We start from the raw sequence: 21,228 nt of genomic DNA, 5'->3' as shown, positions 1-21,228 counted from the left end.
TTTAAGAGGGGTTTAGATAAATTCATGAAGGCCAGGTCTATCAATGGCTACTAGACTGAGGGCTATAGGCCACCTCCAGCCTCAGAGGCAAGATGCCTCTCAATACCAATTGCAGGGGAACAGCAGTAGAGAGGGCATGTCCTCACCTCTTGCCTGTGGGCTTCCTAGAGGCATCTGGTGGGCCACTGTGTGAAACAGGATGCTGGACTAGATGGGCCTTGGACCTAATCCAGCAGGACTGTTCTTATGCATCACCCCGAGATTGATAAACCGCTTGTAAATTCAGCAACCCCTTCACTTCAGCCAGCCATGCATTGTATCTTGCGTGTGGGGTTCACAAATGTAAAGTGGTTAACACAACCATAACAAACGGATCTTAAAAATGCTTACTCAGTCAGATGTTCAATGGCATGTACTTCTTAGTAAGCACAAGCATTTCCAACTGGGAAGCTGTCAATGCATATCTAAGATCCAGAATTCAGAAAGATGGGTTGGAGCATCATGACTTTGCATTCATAGGAGAAGCCTCCATCTCTTCTGCAGTGGCAGCTGCTGCATTTTGGGGTTGGGGGTGGAGGGGAGGAAAGGGAACCAGGGGTAACCATAGGGGGCTAACAGTAGGCAGGTCCAACCCTAAATTAGAAAGATGGTTTTTCTTTCTTAGAAAGATGGTTTTCTCCATCTGTAAAGCCACCTAATGGTGCAGCAGGGAAAGGACTTGACTACCAAGCCAGAGGCTGCTGGTTTGAATCCCTGCTGATATGTTTCCTAGACTACGGGAAACACCTATATCAGGCAGCAGCGAGCTAGGAAGGTGCTGAAAGGCAACATCTCAGACTGTGCGGGAGGAGGCAATGGTAAACCCCTCCAGTATTCTACCAAAGACCTTGGTAGAATGGGCCTTGAGCCTGATCCAGCAGGGCTGTTCTTATGTTCTTATGTGGAACTCTCTGCCACAGGATGTGGTGACGGCCAACAACCTGGATGGCTTTAAGAGGGGTTTGGATGACTTCATGGAGGAGAGGTCTATCAATGGCTACTAGTGAGAGGGCTGTGGGCCGCCTCAGGGGTGTGCCTCTGAGTACCAGTTGCAGGGGAGCAATGGCAGGAGAGAGGGCACACCCTAAACTCCTGCCTGTGGCTTCCAGCGGCATCTGGTGGGCCACTGTGCGAAACAGGATGCTGGACTAGATGGGCCTTGAGCCCGATCCAGCAGGGCTGTTCTTATGTTCTTAAAGACAACCACAGGGCTCTGTGGTAGTCAGGAGTCGACGGCACATTTTACCTTTAAAGTGGTTTGCTTGTCTCAACCAAAATCTCATCATTCATAGGAACATAGGAAACTGCCATATACTGAGTCAGACCATTGGTCTATCTAGCTCAGTATTGTCTTCACAGACTGGCAGCGGCTTCTCTAAGGTTGCAGGCAGGAATCTCTCTCAGACCTATCTTGGAGATGCCAGGGAGGGAACTTGAAACCTTCTGCTCTTCCCAGAGCAGCTTCATCTCCTGAATATCTTGCAGGGCTCACACATCAAGTCTCCCATTCATATGCAACCAGGGCAGACCCTGCTTAGCTATGGGGATAAGTCATGCTTGCTACCACAAGACCAGCTCTCCTCTCTAACACCAGCACTCTTGGCAGCGGGCTATTTAGCGCTAAATTTGCCCCTTGGTTGGCTGTGAGTAAAGGATTCCTGCCCTTAGTGGTTAATTGTAGGTGTTGGTGTGGACAGTAGCAATGGCCCACCCCCCCACCTAAACTCCCCATGCCTCTTCTTCTCTTCAGCAGCTCCATCCTGTCTTCTATCAAGACTGCCTCCATTTCTCCCCCTCCTTGCAATCTCAGCCCTCTCCTCTTCATCCCATTCAGGATCAAGCTAAAATGATCAGCTGAAGGGGGCAGGGTGAGGGTTGGAGTATTTGCAGGTAGTACCTGCATACACACACGTTTCACACAACTTGAAAATACCACAGTGTATTTCGCCACACACACACAGAGCCCGCTAGTTTCCTTTATTCTCACAAATATACACATTTAAATATGTATATTTAAAACGCAAGCCTTCTTTCTCCCTCTGTCACATTATACACATTTCTGGGATATGTCCTGGGGCTGCAGTCCTATACACACAGCAGTTACTTGGGAGTAAGCGTCAATGAGTTCATTAAGGCTTTACTTGGAATACACTTCATAGAATTAGCTGCAGTTCTGTGCAACACTTGAGTATTAAGATTTGAAAATTAAGCCATATAATTCATAAACCTGTCCAATGAAGCTATACCAAGGACCTCTCCTTTCAATACGACTACCACTCACCAAAAAGAAAAAGAAAAAAAGAAAAGGGTGGGAGGTAAAACAAAATAACCAACCAATCCTGCTGAGTCAAAAGGCAGCTTTTAAAAGTGGCAATTCTCTTTATTTAGCAGGAGAAGAATAACTGCCCCTATCCACCCCCAGCAGAGCATCCCTTCAGAGGCTGTTGCTGGGGTCTATCATATGTTGTGGTGTTTTGTTTTGTTTTTAAGACTGAGACCTTTGGGGACAGGGAGCCATTTTATCTATCTGTCTATGTATACTGCTTTGGGAACTTTTCTTGAAAAGCAATATCTAAATATTTGTTACCAACAGGAACTGGCATGAGGACTATAGACTGCTGGAGCTACTTGGCTATTTTGGACTGGCCTGGTTTCCAAGCTGTGCCTGTTAGGTTACCAATGAAGAGAAGGTAATAATCTCAAAATTATTAAATAACACATTTCTGCATTAAAAGACACACACATTTCAAACAGGATAAGTCTGAAATTGTCCAATTAGTAATTTCAGTTAAAATGCTTTTTAAAAGATTGCTATAACCCACTCCCTCTCTTTCACCCTCAAAAGAGGTGAGAGACTAAGAAAAATAAGAGAACTAACCAGAGGTTTTGCTTAAAGTCCCAGAACAAGAGAGAAGGCAGGGGACTGCTTGCTTGTTAATAAAAGAACTACCACGAGGAAACGCCAGCCTACCCGATCTCCCACTTTCCCCCATTCTCTAGATCTCTGAAAGTTTTGAAAGCCAAGATTTGCTCGTGGCATTTTCCAGAAGAGATAAAAAGACCTCCAAGCAAATGCTGGAGAAATTCAATGCCTCCCGAGGGCTTTGCTGGGGTGCTGAGTGAGGACAACAAAGTCCAACTTCCTTCTGGAGAAGGGGAGGGTAGAGAAAGGTAGCTAGGGCGGCTACCATCTGAATGCCAATGGTTCACAGACTGATTGCTCCCATTTTGCACACATATCTCCAGAAAGTCTGCTCAGCCTGCCTAGAAGGACCCTGGGAAATCAGATGACTAGGCAGGCTGGCTTGCTGACTATTGGTCAGAATAAGTGCCTGTAACAGTAACCTATTCTGACTTCTGATTGGTTGGGGGGCAGGGCTGGGGGGCCAGAGAGAAATGCACATCCTGATTGGTGTTGGGGGCACTAACAATGCAATTTGGGTAGTGACTAAATATGATAATTACTTCATTTGGGAGCAGGATCCCACTGAACACCTTAAGAGGAAAGAAATGGTTTTACAAAGGAATTTAGAAAAAAAAGACCAACAGCCAGGGCCATCTACTGGTAAGCAATGGAAATGCAAAAGCAATATTCAAGCAAGACAGAGGAAGAGATTGTATGTTTGGTGAGAGAATGGGGAGCTGGCAAGAATGTGGGGCTGGCAAGGAGGGCGGGCAACACCCCCTCTGCCCCTAATGAGGAGTCGCCGTCCATTTGCCTTCTGAGTTAGCTCTTCCTTGAACATCTGATTCTGCAGTGCAAATGAACCATGGAACTGAACATGTTTATGTAGTGCAAGTGAACTGTAGATTGTGCAGTGCAGCTTAACTGCTGTGCAAGCAAACTATAGAATTGAACTTCTCAGATTATGTGGTGAAAGCAAGTTTTGGAAGCCCAGAATGCACCAGGGAGGAGAGTATCAGGGCGACAAACCTTGAGCCAGCCTGGAAGTTTATGATTTATTAGCCTATTGCTTGAGGTTCTACCACACTGATAGGAAACAGGTTCATTGTCATGGCCTGAAAACCTTTGCCACAAGTATTATGCTCTCCACCCTTTCCTCTCTGCTGCTGGGCTAGCCAGATGTGTCCCAGTGGCCATCAGTTGCCAAGTCCTGTGCTAGAAGGAGCCAGATGGTCACATCCTGAACAAATATTTATTTATATCCCACTCTTCCTCCAGGTGTGAGAGTCACCTTGGCACTGGTTCTAGTATTTTAAAGTTCAAAAGAATCCTGGACCGGATAGCACCTAATCTTCAACTCTGGTTGTCTGCCTATGTACTCAAATTCTACAACTATCCTCCACTTGCTGCTATCATGCACCATGTGCATGACAGTCCACACCAAGAAGGATGAAGCAAGGTCAGCTTAAGAACAAACCATCTGAGGCTCCCGCAGTTTCTCTCACCAAATAATCCACATCTTGAAAAAGACTGTAAAGGACAGTCTCCAATCTGGGTTTGTGCACAAGGCATTGCTATGGATATGAACTAGTCCAGGCAAGTAAGACATGTAGTTGCTGTAAATCCATCTCTACAATGAAGAATCAGCAACATTGTCCTCCTACGACAAAAAGCATACTTCCCCTCTGGACAATAAATGTTAGTATAGCAGACCCTCAAATAACGCCAATTTAGAGTCTACAGTTTTGACTGTTCACAGCTACTTGGTGGTACAGTTTCATTATTGTGGGAATAGTGTTGCTCTTTTGTGGGGTTTTCTGGTTGGGATTTAAAAGTTCAAGTGAGCACACCCTTAACTTTTAAATTCCTAACCCCATGAATGACCAAAACCACCAATAACTAAGTTTGTGTATTGCAAATGCAGCCTGCACCACTAAGTACCAGCAGGCTGCTCGTTCAATTTTTAAATCCCCAGCCCCATGTATAACCAGTCCATGCAGCTTCTAGGCTGAGAAGTGATTGGAATAATCCCTTTAACTTTTAAATCCACAACCCCTCTCTCAGCTGAGCAGTAGTGAAGGCTGCTCATTCGCAGAATCCCAGGAACCTAATCCTATTTTTCAGGTTAGTTTTAACTTTAAATTGCAGTTTTAAGTTTTGCAGTACTTTTGTAGAACGTAAACCTCACAATATTCAAGGGTCTCCTGCAGCAAAGTCCCATCTAATTCAGTATTTGAGATATTGACTGATATCTGAGCTTCCAGAGACAGTTGCTGGAATGTTTTCACCCAATTTCCCCTCCCCTGACAACATGCTTTTGAGTTTAAGGATGCAGCCCATATGGAAGCAAAGTCTGATGCAATGGTGTATGTGTCACATTAGACATCTGTTTATGTTCACATGACAGGAATATCATTTCCCACCATTTAAAACCAGTGCCATTATCACACTTATCAGAGCAACAGTTCTATCATTCATAAAGCAGAAGGCAGAAAAGTGGTGTTTGAAACAGTAGTAGCTTTATTGTAGACTACAGATCAGATGATCATAATTTTCCAGAAACTAAGCTGTCTCTTCTTTAGCAATATGATCTTTCTTGAGTGGTCCCTGCAAAGAAAATTACTAAGGTTAGTCTAAACAAGAGACACACCACCTCACAGTGTATCTAGCCAATTAACATTAGGCTAGCGGACTTATTTTAGCAGAAATCAGTAGAATGACAGACAATTGTTAAAGTCTACTGCCACCTACTGGCCATATAAGATGCATTGTGTAGGACAGAAGGGAGATTAGTGTTAATTGGTGGCCAAATTTATTGGGCATCACCAGTGCAGGGGTAGGCAAACTGTTAAATTACAACTCCTACCATCCTAGCCACAATAAATTGTAGCTAGGGGTGATGGGAGTTGTAGTTCAACAAGTGGAGAGTTAAGGTTGCCTACCCCATACAGAGTGCCTGCTAGTTACAGATCTCAGAGAAGGTACTGGATTAGGCATGATTAAACAGGCTCCTATATTCCTGTATTTTATAAAAGTAAAAATACCTTTACAGAGTAACTCAACTACAAGACTGAAGTCAGCACATCACTAATACAGGAAATAAAAAAGCTTCCTTGGTAAGAACTAGATGAGCTGAACCATCAATTTCAGAAAGTCTTTCAATGAATGCACAGGCAAGTCCTTTGACCCAGTATATTTGAATTAAGGGGCTTAAATTAAGCCTTAAGCAAAGCTAAGGCTTTCATAGGCAAGATGTATGCCAATGCTGTTCTACTTATATATGGAATCTGGCATCTTAATTTCATGCATAGCTTTAGCCCGCGGTGCTTTGTGACACTGCTAAGAAGTATATCTGTAGTTCCAAGAAGGCTCAGATGTCACAAGAAGCAACTTGCTCGATTGATCTAATCCTGACAAAAATTCAAATTTTTGGAAAATACAGATTTTTGAAGCAGAAGTCTGTGCAAATGCACACACTTTGTTCCAAGCACAGGACACACAATTCTGCTTATGTTCTCCACAGTTCCCGACTCAGGCACTCATGCCATTACTACTTAAGCAGTATTGTTTACTAGAAGTTGTACTCCGGAGGCAGGCAGCACGGAAGATGCCTGCATAGGATGTGGATCTCCAGGTAGCAAATGCCATGCAAGAGAAACCAACCTTATTGCTAATCCAGGGAACAAATTCCTGTGCTTGTGCTATACACAAAGGAACACAAACCGCACACCAGAAAGCAAGCCCCCTTACCATGAAAGCCTTCTTTTCCTCTGCAGTCTGGAAGCGGCCATGACCAAACTTGGAAGTGGTGTCAATAAACTTCAAGTCAATCTTCTCCAAAGCCCGACGCTTGGTCTGCACAAGTAAGGACTAAGGGGGAAGAGGAAAGGGGGGGGGGAGATTAGGATGAAACTTCAAGGGCTATTACAACCAACTACAGACCACCCACTGGAATCCCTGGAGATGGGGTAGGAAGCCAATAGTCAAGAAATGCTTTTCTAGAGCCCTCTAGAGGAGAACTGGTCTTATGGTAGCAAGCATGAATTCTCTCCTTTGCTAAGAAGGGTCTGCTTTGGTTTGCATTTGGATGGGAGACTACACGTGAGCACTAAGGGCCATAGCTTAGTGGTAGACCATCTGCATGCTTATGTGCAGAAGGGCCCAGGATCACTCCCTGGCATCTTCAGGTAGGGCTGGGAAAGACTCCCGCCTGAAACGTTGGGAGAGCCACTGCCAGTCAGTGTAGACAATTCTGAGCTAGATGGACCAAGGGTCTGACTTGGTATAAGGCAGCTCCCCCGTTCCTCTATTCAACCTCACAGTTCTTATGTACTAAAGTCCCTAGCCTCTCTCAAATGGCATGAGATGCCACACACAGGTATACAATGCTTCCTTTAGATCCGAGTCCTGCATCTAACATGTGCAACCGTGTCAGATTTAGGTTCTTCTTGGGCCTGATTTGCAGCAGACATGAGCCTTATTCACACATTATGCTGAACACAGGTACAGCAATATACTTCCTGCATTTGAGGGGACTATTCCCAGGTTCAATTTTTAAATTAACTCAGGTAGTCATTCATATTCTCTCTCACTCACAGATGTCTGTACACTAGTACAAAATAATGTCTGAATAGGGCTATGGTCCTGGACGAACCAGGAAATAGAGGTGCCCATTGCAGCCCATGAGGCACAGCTGACCCTTACATTGCTTGCGGGCATGCCTGGCTGCCACCCATTTCCACCAATAATGGAAGTGTAGCTGAGGTGACAGGGAATGGGAGTCCACACTCACACCTCATGGGGGAACTGGCCATCTCGGAGACAGTATGGACATCTCACCTGCTGTTTTGGAGTGCACACTGCCAACTTTCAGTACAAGAGATCTTCCAGATCTTTGGTACAAGAGTTTTCCAGCTCTTTGGCATTACTGGGTTGAGTTTAACCGCTCCAGGGAGACTCTCCTACAAGTGCACCACCCTAAATGCGTTGCTCAATAATCCAGCAAAGGGGAGTCAATAGCCTCTATAGTGTAGTTGAATTGCTCACCTTGCGCAGAGTGAGAACTCTCTTCTTGGTCCCTACAACACAGCCCTTCAGCATGATAAAGTCATGGATCACTTCACCATAATGGACAAACCCACCCTGTAAAAGAGGAACAGCACATCAACGCATAAAGCAGCACTTAATGCTCGGTGACCCGACTACTAAATCCAGTGATTCTTCCAGTGTAATCTATGCCAGACCCAGGCATAGGAAAACTTTACTGTACTAGCCATAGGCCACGAGAAAACCCCAAACAGAAGAAAAATTAATGGCTGACAGCCACCCAACAGAAGCATGATGTGCCTGTGAGATGGGGCGAAGTTATTTTATGCTGAAGCAGGATGGCATCCCCAAGGATACTGGAAGGGGTCCTACTTTGCCTGTGACTCCAGAGAGCAGCACGCACTCAATCTTTAGGCCACAGGACACAATACAAAGGCTTCCTGCCCAGCAATGTTCTACCCACACTGCCAACTGTGACAGGCAAGCTACTCACCAGGGGGTTAATACTCTTATCAGACAGGTCATAGTCTGTGGAAGCATTGTTTTTGATCAGCTTGCCATCCTTGGTTGTGTATCCTTGGCCAATCTTGTAGATCTAAGAGAATACAGGTGCCCGCCATTAGACAGTGAAAAGTTGAGGTCCAAAAAAGCCAACATCCACCTGTTAGGAAGACCTCAAGGAATTTGCTTCCCCAAACACTAACAGCCACCTCAAAAATACAAGAAGGTAATAATCTCACCCCAGCTCTCGCTATCAACTGCAGTGACTATCTTAGCACTGACGATGACACACTGCGCCCATTAAGAGCCAGGGTGGTGTAGTGGTTAGAGTGCTGGACTAGGACCGGGGAGACCCAAGTTCAAATGCCCATTCCGCCATGATACTAGCTGGGTGACTCTGGGCCAGTCACTTCTCTCTCTCCCTAACCTACTTCACGGGGCTGTTGTGAAAGAGAAACTCAAGTATGTAGTACACCGCTCTGGGTTCCTTGGAGGACGAGCAGGATGTAAATGTATTAATAATAATAATAGGGGGGGATGAACAGCCCTGCAGCAGACTGGACTATTCTTCAATGAAGCACTGCTCTCCCTTGCAGGAACTGCCATGCTGCAGGGCAACCATTAAGTGGAACCATCTTGTAGATGAGCTTGGCACAGACCTCTCCAGTTGCAAGCTCAAATCCAGCCCAGTAAATAAACCTCTGCTGCCAAGTCTCCTTCTACCCTCCTGCAACTCTGCAAGCACCCTTAGGAGCAGACAACATGCGTGCATCCTCCATTCCAGTTCACAGCCACACACTGCCAAGCACCTGCTCACCTTCTTGTTGATTTCTGTGCGGTGATGGTACCCCTTCTGACCAGCTCGGGCCACTGAGAAGGCCACGCGAGCAGGATGCCAGGCCCCAATGCAGGCTACTTTGCGCAGACCCCTGTGAGTCTTGCGGGGCAACTTCTTGGTGTGCCATCGGCTGGTAACCCCTAAGACCAAGACAGAAGACATCCAACTTGTTTGAACTACTCAGCTCTGCAGCATGAAGGGTTGCCATTCAAGTTTCAGAGCCACTGTATGCAACAAAAGCCACTGAGAGTAAGCTTTTCGCCACCAAGGAGGCCATAACCTGCACCCTTGCATTTGACATTGGTAACCAAACTCAGGGCTTCAAAGAACCAGTCCTGGTGCGTGTCCCTTTGAACTGAGCTGGAGAGAATGAGCCGATAACAATGAGGCCCAGGCACACTGACCAGAGCTAGAAAGGATTCCAAGAGAGAGAGAGAGAGCGAGAGAGAGCGAGTGCGCACGAGAGCACGAGAAAAGTGTTAAAGTGTTTTTGCAGCCTGAGTCTATGCATTCTAACTCAGAAAACAGCCACTGATTTCAACTGAGCTTTCTAGGAAAGTGTCCATAGGATTGCAATCTCTGGAGAATATCATAAGGAGTCAAAGTTTGCAGTCAGGAACAGTTGAAAGAAAGTGAACTGAATATAGATTTCCCTTCTTGCCTTTAAACAGGGACTTTTACTCAAGGTTCTAACAGAACACTTTTGGGCCATTCTGAGAGCCCAAACTTAGATGAAGAATCTCCCATGCAAAAAAATATGCTTATTGGAAATGTGCTTGGGGTGCAGATGATGCGTGTGCCTGGCTGTCTGGTGCATGTGCACTTGAAGGTGCTGGGGATAGCTGATGCTTGGCTACTATGCCAAGTTGATATTTGTGGACCCTTGGTTCAACCCGCCTTTCTTTTGCCTCTGCAAAAGAATAGCCACACCCATCCTTTGTTCCAAAGCTGGTCTCAGAAGGAAGGCAGCATGGAATGACTCCTCACGGATGATCAGGCACTGTGCCCAGTGCATATTCCATGACCTCATCACTGAACAGCTTTTCCCTAGTGAGGACACAGGATAATGCACCCCACTCACAGCAAGACAAAAAACCTATTCCACACACTCTTAGTAACTTCGTCTATGACATACTGCCATCTGAGGCATGAGTTACCTTTGTATCCCTTGCCCTTGGTGACTCCAATGACATCAATCATTTCATCCTGGCCAAAAACATTCGACACGGGCACCTGCTGCTCCAGCTTCTCTCGAGCCCAGTCCACCTTCTCAGCCACGGTGCCACCGTTCACCTGGATCTCCATCAGGTGAGACTTCTTCTGTCGCAGTGGGAGCTTGCGCATCTGGAGGATCCAGATAAGTAGTATTATAGTACTATTTGTGACATGTCTAATGAAATCCTGCACCAGGCAGGTATTTCCAGCTCAGTCACCAAAGGTGAGGGGTGATCTCATGCTGCTATCTATATATTTATTTCTCCTAGGTGTAACCGTCACTAATCTCATGCACGGCAGCTCTCACGAGAGCAGCTGCCTGGGGGATAGCGACGGGGACGGGAGACAATGGCGGCAGCGGCCCAGACCGGCCAGCTGCTGGAAACAGGAGGCAGCAGCAGGCCAGCCTGACCGCCGGGAGGAGACCTGGCCTGCAAATTGACGGACAGGTGTGAGGTGGCAGCGGGCTGGCTTTCTGGCCGGCCCACCAGCCAGAAAGTGCTGGGCAGGGAGAAGTGAGTTGTTCCTGCTGGAGGGTGGGCAGCAGGAGCAGGTGGTGGTGGCCTGGCCACTGGGAATTGGCAGGTGGGTGGGAGGAGGTGGCGGGCTGACTGGCCAGGCACAAAGGGGGGGGGATGGCGCAGGGGGAGAAGCAGCAGGCTGAGCATGGGGGTGGGAGGAGATGCAGGCTGGCGGAGGCACAGATGTTCTGCTCCTGGCCCAGCTAATTTTAATTATTTGTGCAATTTTGACAGATATTGCCCATTACTACGAAACCTTCTGAAAAGCCCTCTAGACTAAAAAAAAAGGCAACAAATTTTATTTAGTTAGAAACAGCATCACGCATCTTGCCGCACTTCTTTTCAAAGACCTTCATCAACAGATCTGTTGGTGCATTAGAATAAACACCTGTCTCAAGCAATGAACTGAACAGTAAGAATCCTTTAAAAGATTCTTGTGATTTGTGCCATGAATTACAAGCCCTCCAAGAAAGCCATCTGGATTTCCAGCTAAACGTCAACCTCTTTACATCGTACCAGCTACGTGAGATTTAGCCATTATGTTTCGCAAGGACTTTCATAGTACTAGAAGCAAGGCAGTAATGCACTGAACACAAGTGGCAAAACCTGGCACTCTTCCAGATGATGGCTGCCACCTCCTGCTGCCCAGTATTCCATGGCTGCTGACTGGGATGTTGCAAAATTTGAATTCTACACCCACAGAACTGCTTTGAGATAGCATCTTGCCAAAAGGGGTAGGCTGGGTAAGGGGTTATTGTGCAGCAGCATATAGGCCAAGTGTTCTTAACCAGTTTGCTCTTACAGACACGCCCCCCCGCCCAGATCTGTAAGTATTATCTGTGGACCCTCAACCCCATATTTTGATAAGCGCCACCCCACCCACCCCCGCCCAAAAGGGGGGAAAAGTACTCAGGACAGTCATTTACAAGAGCTTTATTCTAGCTCACCCATAGCAAATTAAATGCAGTAAAGCAAAGAATTGGGTTTTTAAAAAGCTCTGGACCTTCTGGTATGCACTGCTGGAAAGGGCTGGGAAAAATAGTCTGTAGTAAAAAGTTACACTCTGGTGTCTTTTGTCAACAATGTAGATCTAACTACAATCTCAGGATTATAAATACTCTGGGGGAGGTACCTTTCATTATATTTGATTTTGCATGGACCCCCTGAACCTATCCCATGGACCCCCAGTTAAGAATTCCTGATCTAGGCAACAGGTCCCATAAATTCCCAAGCTCTCAAAGGTCAGCCAGCCAATTGGCCACAGCCAATAGCACAAAAACTAACATCTTCACCCTGAAACAAACAGGCTCATGTGTTACAACTCGGAGAAGACGATCCACAGAAAAGTGCAAGGAGCATTTAAAAAACACAGGACACTCAATCAACACATGTTTAATAGTGAAGGAGCCCTGGCAAGAGACTTGCGCAGTGGTGCAACTTCCTCTTTGAAGGGTACAGGTGAGTATACCCACTAGTGGCCTGGTTCAGACATCATGCAAAACTATGGCTTGATAATGAATTAAAACTTTGAATCAGCTTGCTCACAAACTATAGTTAAAACAAGCAGGGATTTGCTGGCTTCATTCATCCCAAGTCCACAGTTTGTTCTAAATCACAAATGGAGGAACGCCCCACCCCCACCCCCCACCTGCAAAGGGGAAGAGGAGGCACACAAATTATTATGAGGTTCACAATCCTTAAGCCAAAGCATGATTTAGTACAGGTCTGCAAAACTTTGGCCCTCCAGCTGTTTCTGGACTACAACGCTCATCATCCCTAGCCTCCGTGGCCAATAGTCAGGAATTATGGAAGCTAATTAGGGAAGACATCTGCAGCAGGGCAGAAGTTGTGCAGCTGTGTCTGAACAGGGCCACTGACTTTCACACATTTTAAAATCCATATGCTCTGGATGGAACGGGTAAGGGCTCACCTGTGTGTGAGCGAGGACCCTGATAACTTGGCAGTATTTCTTCATGCTGTTGAAGTCCTTCTCCAGTTGCTTCTTGCCTTCCTCATCCTGCCACTTCTTGCAGTACTTTGTAAAAGCCTTCTTCTTGGACTTATGCCTTCAAGGAGCAGATCAGAGAGGGGGATTGGCACAGCCCTTCATCAGCCCACCCAGGGAGGTGGTTGAGTGGAATAAGCTGCCCCAGGGGTTGGTTTTGGCTCATTGCCGGCTTCCAAGGCGCCTTTCCCACAGGAGCCGTTTCCACCGGCAAGCGGAGCCTGGAGCTCATCAGCCAAAGGCAATGATGCCCAGAGCTGAGCGGAGCTGCCACAAATACATCCAAAGGACGTTAATAAGCAGTCAATAAGAGATTATTATATTAGTTTTAGAAACTCATTTTGTATTTTAGAGGTTTGTTATGTTTTGCAATTGCTCTCAACTTCTGCTTAAAGCTACAAAATCTTGCCTCAATAATTACAGCGGCAGCACCATCTTCTTGCCATCCGTCAAACCTACTCCATTGGGTTGGGGAGGCGAGGCCTTTTATATCTGCTCACACTAAGTTCAGAGCTAAAAGTGTTGTTGGGGAAACTCTTGGACAAACAATAGGCACTTGCCACCACATGGTATGCGAGGGAAATCCTCAAGCCTACTGGTACAGATCCTACAAAAACTCAATGGAAATTTATTCCCTTCACTGGAGAAGACAAACACACTTATACCACCCTAGAAGAGCAAACTACACTCAGTACTCGACAATCAGCAACAAGCACCAAAGGTGATTTCTTTATGTCCGCCCGTCGAGGAGATCATCATGTGTAGTGCTCATGTATAGGTACCACCACCATCTTTTAAGCTCAGGACCATAATATAAACAAGCTCTTCTAATGCAAAATCTGTGTTCTCCAGTTCAAAAAGTATTCGACTACTCTTTATGAGATCAAAGCTTAGGTAAATTACCATTGTGTCCCCCCACTTAAGGAAGTGAGATTTAGGAGTCCTGAATTATCAGATTCTCCCAAGAGTGCAATAAAGTTCATTTCCTTAACTAGGAACATTCTCAGAATCATACCAATTCTTGTAGAAACGACGCTTGCATTCATCACTGATGTGCTCAGCAAAGATGGTCCTGAAGGTGCGAAGACCACGGGGGGTTTGCACATAACCCACAATACCCACAATGACCATGGGTGGGGTCTCCACCACAGTGACAGCCTCTACAACTTCTTTCTTGTTCACCTCTGTGAAAGTTACATGGTACAGGTTAGCACTAAAATAATGAATCAATCTGTTTCTATAACAGACAAACATTACATCCAATGTTCCCCGTAAGAGGGCTTCCCAGGTGCTGACAACTCCCAGCATCCCCACCTGGAACACAGGAAGCTGCCATTTACTGAGTCAGACCATTGGTCTATCTAGCTCAGTATTGTCTTCACAGACTGGCAGTGGCTTCTCCAAGGCTGTAGTACAATGGCCTTTGGATGGGGATTATGCAAGTTGTAGTCATCAAGTCGGAATGCCTCTTACAGAGATTACATCCAAAACGAAGCTAGACCTGAAGTGTTCAGAATACTCAAGTTGGGGGTTAGCAACACACTTTCTTATAACTCACCTTTTAGAACTGCTAAATTAAACAAATGGACGTAACTATCTGCTCCTTTCTCCCACCTAATATGAGCTGATTTGGCATGATGGGCTAGTGATTTATTTAAAATATTTATATCCTACCTGTCAGTACTTTTACTTTCATGGTGGCTCACTGACAGTACATAAAACAAAGGAAATTTCATTATTTTTGCTTTACATTCAAATTATATTTGAATATAAAGCAAAAAAATGAAACGGAAATACATACACACAGGCAAAATAAAAACCAATCTAAACCTTCTTTTAGATTGTGAGCCCTTTGGGGACAGAGAATCATCTTATTTACTTTATTTTTTCTATGTAAACCACTTTGAGAATGTGTAAAAGTTCTCCCTCAGCTTACTACTACTCCCAGCAGGTGGAAGTTGCTATCCACTTGACCTTCAAAGGAAATGAGACCCAGAGAAGAGCCTCTGAAAATCATCTTAATGTCTGGGCAAGCAAAGATGATCCTTCATAGAGGATCAGAGAAGGATAAAGAAGGATAAAGGATAAAGAAGTCCCTAGTGCAAATCTGACCTCTGCTATGAGTTTAGGGGCCCTTGGCAAGCTACCATCTTCCAGCCTCAGTCCATCTGCAATACTGCAATGATAATAATGGCCTGTCTTCGACCCGAGTTGTAAGCAATGATTATGGGAGTGTAGGTAAAAGGGCCCTTAATGAAATCCACAAGTGCCCCACTCAAGCCCCCCCCTTCTATCAAACCCTCCCCCACCAGCACTACCCTTCTCATAAAGCCAGCTTTGCTGGCAAGGTTATGCAAATGGCAAATATTAATTCCACCTCCCTCCCAAGACAGAAGAAATACATACTGGAACCAGCCCTGTCAACTTCCCGGACGATGTGGGTCATGCCGGCCTTGTACCCAAGGAATGCAGTGAGGTGGATGGGCTTGTTGGGATCATCCTTAGGGAAGCTCTTCACTTTGCCACGATGGCGACGACTGCGCTTGCGGGGCAGAAAGCCCAGCGAGCCATGCCTGGGAGCCGAGAACTTTCGGTGGGACTAGAAAGAAAACAGAACCTGCTCATTAGGGGGCCTTTGGACCAGGCACTCTCTTACCTCTCCCCACTCAGGGTTCTTGCAAAGCCAAGACTCGAAGGTCCTTCGGCAATGCTGGAGAATTAAGCTAGGGTACACAGGATCACATTAGTGCCACGTTAAAATCAAATTAATCCTGTCAGACATCTGTCTCTAAATGAAGCAGTTTTTTAAAACAAAACAAAACACTATAATAAAGGCTTGATCCCTTCAACTACTCCATGGATGGGGCAACACATGCCTTGCACACAGGTGGTTTCTGGTTCAATCCTTATCATTTGCAAACAGGGCTGAAAAATATCCCTTTCTGAAACCTATAAATCACCGCCAGTTGATGGAGAGTAGACAATACTGAGCTAGGCAGACCAAGATAATTCTATATTCAATAGAAAGCAGCTTCCCATGGTCTACTCTTCAAGGCCTTTATGAGACGAGCCAAGTAGACCCACCACCATTTTATTTTTTGTTACATTTCTATACCACCTTTCATCAAAACAATCTGGAACAAGGTGATTTCACAAAACAATTATGTGAAACAAGGCGGTTCACATAAAAGCTAACACAAGACTACAAAAATCACACAATTAAAATATTAGCTAGATTATAAAAATACAGATCTGATTAAAACAAGCACAATATAACCATAAAAATTAAAAAGCAGAATAGGAACAATCACATAAAAGCCTGAGTAAAAAGCCAAGATTCCATGCGTTCCAGCCTACAAGTTTCAAAGGCGACAAAAGAGCCTCGATGTGGATCTATAAGGGCCATACTGCGACTCGGTTCCTATGGAGTAGGATCAGGACAAGGCGACTGTCTCACACACAGAAATCAATCCGCGTGGGAGTAGGCCCAGGGCTCTTTCATCGGATGGCGTACAGGTAACCTAAAAATAGTTCTCGGGGTATCTAAAGCGAACGCCCTAAAGAAGAAAAATCCAGGCCTCAAAGCGGCCAGAGCAACCACCGAAACGATGGCGGCGGATTACACAACCCCTCAACCACCTACCATTTTGGTCTCGGAGCCGACGAAGAAGGGAAGTAATAGGCCGCGCGTGCGCTATTTATCTCCTCGCAGGCCGGACGTACGTAGTGATACAGAAGTATAGTACCACGCATGCGCTTTCTAACTATTCGTTCGTGCACGTACTGAAGCACCTAGCCATAGAGATAGAAAAAGGCTAGAAGGGCTGTCAGCTTCCGGTTAAAAAACAAAAGCTGTCAATAGCCACTATTCTCTATAGGAGCATAGATTTAATTTTTAAAAAGTTCACACGGCGAGTGAAAAAGAGCACGCACTCCTGTCTTCGCTCTTCCCTGGGGCCCGATTACAGTTACGCTAAAATCCGGAGCAGGTGGACAACAGCAATGGCTTTCAGTGTGAATGCGGAATTTATCTATAAAATAGATCACTCTAGTATTTTCGTATCTCTGTACGTGTAATCTCGTCTGCAGAATGTCGCGAGTAGAAACACAGAAATGCCTTTCAATCAATCAATCTGCTACAGGTGCCATAAAGATTCATCTCAGAAAGCGTAGTCTGTAAATGAAGGTGCTCCAGCGTTCTTATAGTGGGGAGCAAGAGTTAAGATATGTAGGTTCGTGGAAATTTTTGATATCTACAAAATGTTAACGTTTTTAAATATCACCAGGAATGCTTACTTCACTGATATTTAGCTTTCTTGAAGCTCTGCAGTCAATTCTTTGGAGAAATATTTGAAGGAAAGTCACATTGCTCAGTGTTGTAGCACAAGTTACTCAATGAAAAATACTTACTGCCCCACTTGGAGCAAATGTTTCTATAAATTGCTTTATACTCATGACATTCTTCTTTAAAAAGTGCCATATATTGAACATTCTGAAATCCTGCTGACATAAGTTGTTTTCATTTTGTTTCAGATGCTGAGCTATGAGTAACCATGGAAGCAAGCATGCCAACAACAAAAAACTTTGACAAATGAATCAACTATTCACTATGTATATACCAGGCAAAGGGAATTAAACAAAAGTCTAATAGAAAGCCCTAATTCACACAAGTGAGTTGTGAATTAGTGTTGAAGAACAGACTACATGCTGAGATCCTATTTATACTTTACCCAGCCTGCAACTGCATGAAATCACTTTGAAGGTTAGCAGACAACAAGGCATCATGGTACAGGAGTTATTATCAAGATGTCACTCATAAAAGAAAACTTGATCAAGTGAAAATAGTTCAGTAGTGGAGCAGGTTCAATCCCTGGCATCTCCAGATAGGGCTGGGAAAGACCCATGCCTGAAATGCTGGAGGGCCACTACCAATCAGTTTAGGGCCAATACTGAGCTAGATGCACCAATAGACTGATTTAGTGTAAGTCAATTTCCTTTGTTCCAGCACTGTGAGACCCAGAGCCAAACAGTGGTAGCTGCTGCAACACAACTGCACAGCAATTCCAGTTAAAAAAAACAACCCCTGATAGAATCACAAGCATTTCATGAAGTAAAAATGAAAAAGGGCTTTTTGCAATGGCCTACACACACAAATTCCCTGTGGAAGTTTTCTATAATGCACAGAAAAAGCTCAGGGAAGCTATAAAGCTTCCACTCTTAGGCACTGTATCCCCCCCCCCAATATCTTTGATTTTATGATGTTTTTATTTTAATTAAGTTTTATATTGGTTTTATTGTAACCCACTCTGAGACCTTTGGGTATAGGGTGGGCTAGAAATGTAAATAAATAAGAAAGAAAGAAGAGTGGAAACTGCAGATCATACACAATGCAAATCATACACAATGGTGTTTAACAAAGATGGCATGTGCACTCTCTGGACTGACTGCTGTATGCATAGGATTGCAGTCTCAGAGCCTGACCCTACGTATGTATATAGAAATCAGTTCCATTATTTCAAAGGGGTTCTGATGGTTGCTAACAGAAATTGAATATAAAGCTTCAAATATATGATAATGCTCTTTGCTGATTTTTTTTTTTTTTTTACTAGTCACAGAAGTGGAGGCCCAAATAACATGACAGGATTATCAATGGCTGGACACAGTATGACATCATCCTGTTGTTGCCCTAAAGGCCCCACAACATTAAGCAGACAAAACAGGGAAACTGCTCCCTGCAGGAGCAGCAGCAGCAACAGTTGACCCGGCCCTTCCTTGCTGCCACCTCTGCTACCATGGCCACTTGTTTCGCTCAGTCCGCTGACAGGCCCGGGCCCATCCCTGTCGCCTGCCTACCTCCCTCCACCAATGGCCTCAGTAGCCCCAGCAGCAGTTGACTGGGCCCTTCCTCGCTGCCACTGCCATGGCTCCTCATTCCCCTCTGGCTGCTGACGGGCCTGGGCCCATCCCTCACTCTTCACGCTCTCTCTCTCTCTTCCTTCCTGAGTTAACAGATCTTGTTCATCTTGTTTCCTCATCTAATTCACACAACTGCAGCCTCTCTTCATAGACCCCTGCCCACTATCCTTTTATATAGAGAGATTCCACTCTCCTCTACAATCAAGAACAGATTGACTTTTATTAGAGAATGTTTAACATATGGTTTACAAAAGCAAGAGTGAATAGAATTTCCCGATAAAACACGGCTGCGTACTAATGGATGTGTGGTTGCAATGGTAGAGAGAATATAGCACCGTATGCAAGTTCCTACGGGTTTGGGTAGAGTCCGGTTAAAAGAGTTCAGTGAGAGGAATGTCCAAAAGGTCCAAGGGAAGGTCAGATCCCAGCCTCACCTTGCGTGTGGCCAGCAGGGCTGTGCCAGTTTTCTGCCGATTGCAGCCTCTGGGCGTGGGTCCTTGATGGTGGAGGGTCTTCTCCAGGTCTCTTCCGACCAGTAACAGTTGCATTCCAACTGACCTTAACCATCACAGGCTCCTTCTCCCTATCTGCATATGGAATCCCCACTGCCCAATCACCATGGTGCTTCTGCTCTCACAGGCTCCTCCGTATCTGCATATGGAATCCCCACTGCCCAATCAGGTGGTTCTGCTTGCGAACTCTGTCAGCCATTCGCCTCCTTTCTGCCACGTCCCCTCGCATGGCCCGTCTTGGAGAATTAATAATATAGAGATAGAGATATAAAGGTAAAGTGTGCCCTCTAGTAGATAAGACTAAAAAGGCAGCATTGAGTTAACCCCTTCTAACTTGGCAAAGAGGCACCTTTTAACGTGGTGATTCTCTCTGTTTAGCAGGGGGAGAGTAGCTGGCCCTATCCACCCCAGCATAGTACCTCCAGTGACTGTTGCTGGTGTCTATCTTATGTTTCTTTTTAGATTGTGAGCCCTTTGGGGACAGGGATCCGTGTGTGTGTGTGTGTGTGTGTGTGTGTGTGTGTGTGTGTAAACCGCCCTGAGCCATTTTTGGAAGGGCGGTATAGAAATCGAATAAATAAATAATACAATAATAAAAACCAGCAGCACAAACCACAGCCTGACAAGAGAGCCTTATTTCAATATATCCCCCAAACTCAGCAAAACAGCCTGCTTTTATGTAGGTATCTGAAAACCAGGTGAGATGGGGCTGCAAGCTTCCAAGTTACACAGATCTTTCCAACCTTCTATCCTCCCACATACCCTTTGGCCTCCCCCCTTATCACAATCACATGAAGGCAACAGCCTTCCCATGTTGCCTTTAACCAGTAATTGGTGTATTTGATATTCAGAGGTAGACTGCCGCTGAACTTGGAAGTTTCATTTAGCTTTTGTTTCATTCTATTTATTAATTTATCTAACCCCTTTTAAAAGACATGAACTAGGTTTTATGGGCTTCTGGACAAGATTCCATCATTACTCCCACAACCCTTCCCTCACACCAAAAAAGCACCAGCTGATCTGCACAACTTTGAATTTGAATTGGACTCTTTTTATTTCACAATCATCTCTTGGCAGTGGTGATGGTGGAGTACATAACTTGCAGGAGGAGTTGTATTCAGAATTTGCTTCTACTAACACACCCACCCAACTCAACACAGTGATGTCCATCATAGTAACAATTGAACATTCAGGAGAAGATATGCAAGGAAGCTACAGCTTCAAAAATGTGGAGCTGATTCTGTAATATACATTTACAAAGCTGTGTGTTACAAAGCAGCAGTACCCATTTGCTATAGCTATATGGAGCATATGTTCTCCGTAACGAGCAGTCTTTGGAAAAATGAACAAAATCATCTTCATGTTGATATAGCAAAGAGAAAGCATCAGTACAAATTACATTTTGATATCTCGGGTGACTTCCACAGCTACAGAGGCCTGAAACTAGACTTACTTAAGGCAACTTTGTCTAACAAAAAATGTCTAAACTCAAATAAAAATTTGCTGGAGTGTGAAATTTGACACCTGTTCCTTTTTCATTAAAAGCAATTCGGGATTATATAACTTGGTCCCTAGATGTTGGACTACAATGCATCCCTGTATGTCATGGTGGCTGAGAATGTTAGAAGTTGTAGTGCAAAAATATCGGGACCCAAGTTTGAAAACCCCCGAATTGGTGGATATTAAAAACTGGAGGCACAATCCAGATCTGCCTTCCAGTCAGGGCTGCA

At 45.1% G+C, this 21,228-nt stretch overlaps 1 protein-coding gene and 2 non-coding genes across 4 annotated transcripts; all 3 read right to left on the bottom strand.

Moving 5' to 3' along the window:
- Positions 1-5,441: 5,441 nt before the first annotated feature.
- RPL3 (ribosomal protein L3) lies at positions 5,442-19,539 on the bottom strand. Of its 2 annotated transcripts, none has more exons than XM_053256832.1 (10): positions 19,421-19,539; positions 15,477-15,669; positions 14,086-14,254; positions 12,996-13,131; positions 10,487-10,673; positions 9,309-9,469; positions 8,484-8,585; positions 7,991-8,086; positions 6,695-6,814; positions 5,442-5,551 (listed from the first exon to the last, which is right to left on the bottom strand). In XM_053256832.1, exons 1-10 carry the CDS (start codon positions 19,532-19,534, stop codon positions 5,507-5,509), a joined length of 1,323 nt encoding a protein of 440 aa, XP_053112807.1. In that variant the 5' UTR covers positions 19,535-19,539; the 3' UTR covers positions 5,442-5,506. The 2 variants fall into 2 exon arrangements, with proteins under 2 accessions (XP_053112807.1, XP_053112808.1); XM_053256833.1 differs by lacking the exon at positions 19,421-19,539 and adding an exon at positions 16,714-16,858.
- LOC128328613 (small nucleolar RNA U83B) lies at positions 10,277-10,370 on the bottom strand. Its single transcript, XR_008309335.1, has one exon. It is a non-coding gene; the product is annotated as a small nucleolar RNA U83B (small nucleolar RNA).
- On the bottom strand, positions 13,132-13,181 carry LOC128328618 (small nucleolar RNA U82P). Its single transcript, XR_008309339.1, has one exon. It is a non-coding gene; the product is annotated as a small nucleolar RNA U82P (small nucleolar RNA).
- Positions 19,540-21,228: the final 1,689 nt, after the last annotated feature.

This window comes from Hemicordylus capensis, chromosome 5, assembly GCF_027244095.1.
Source record: "Hemicordylus capensis ecotype Gifberg chromosome 5, rHemCap1.1.pri, whole genome shotgun sequence".
Lineage (NCBI taxonomy): Eukaryota > Metazoa > Chordata > Lepidosauria > Squamata > Cordylidae > Hemicordylus > Hemicordylus capensis.
Note: the sequence above shows the minus strand (reverse complement) of the source record. Positions and strands in the feature narration are given on the sequence as shown.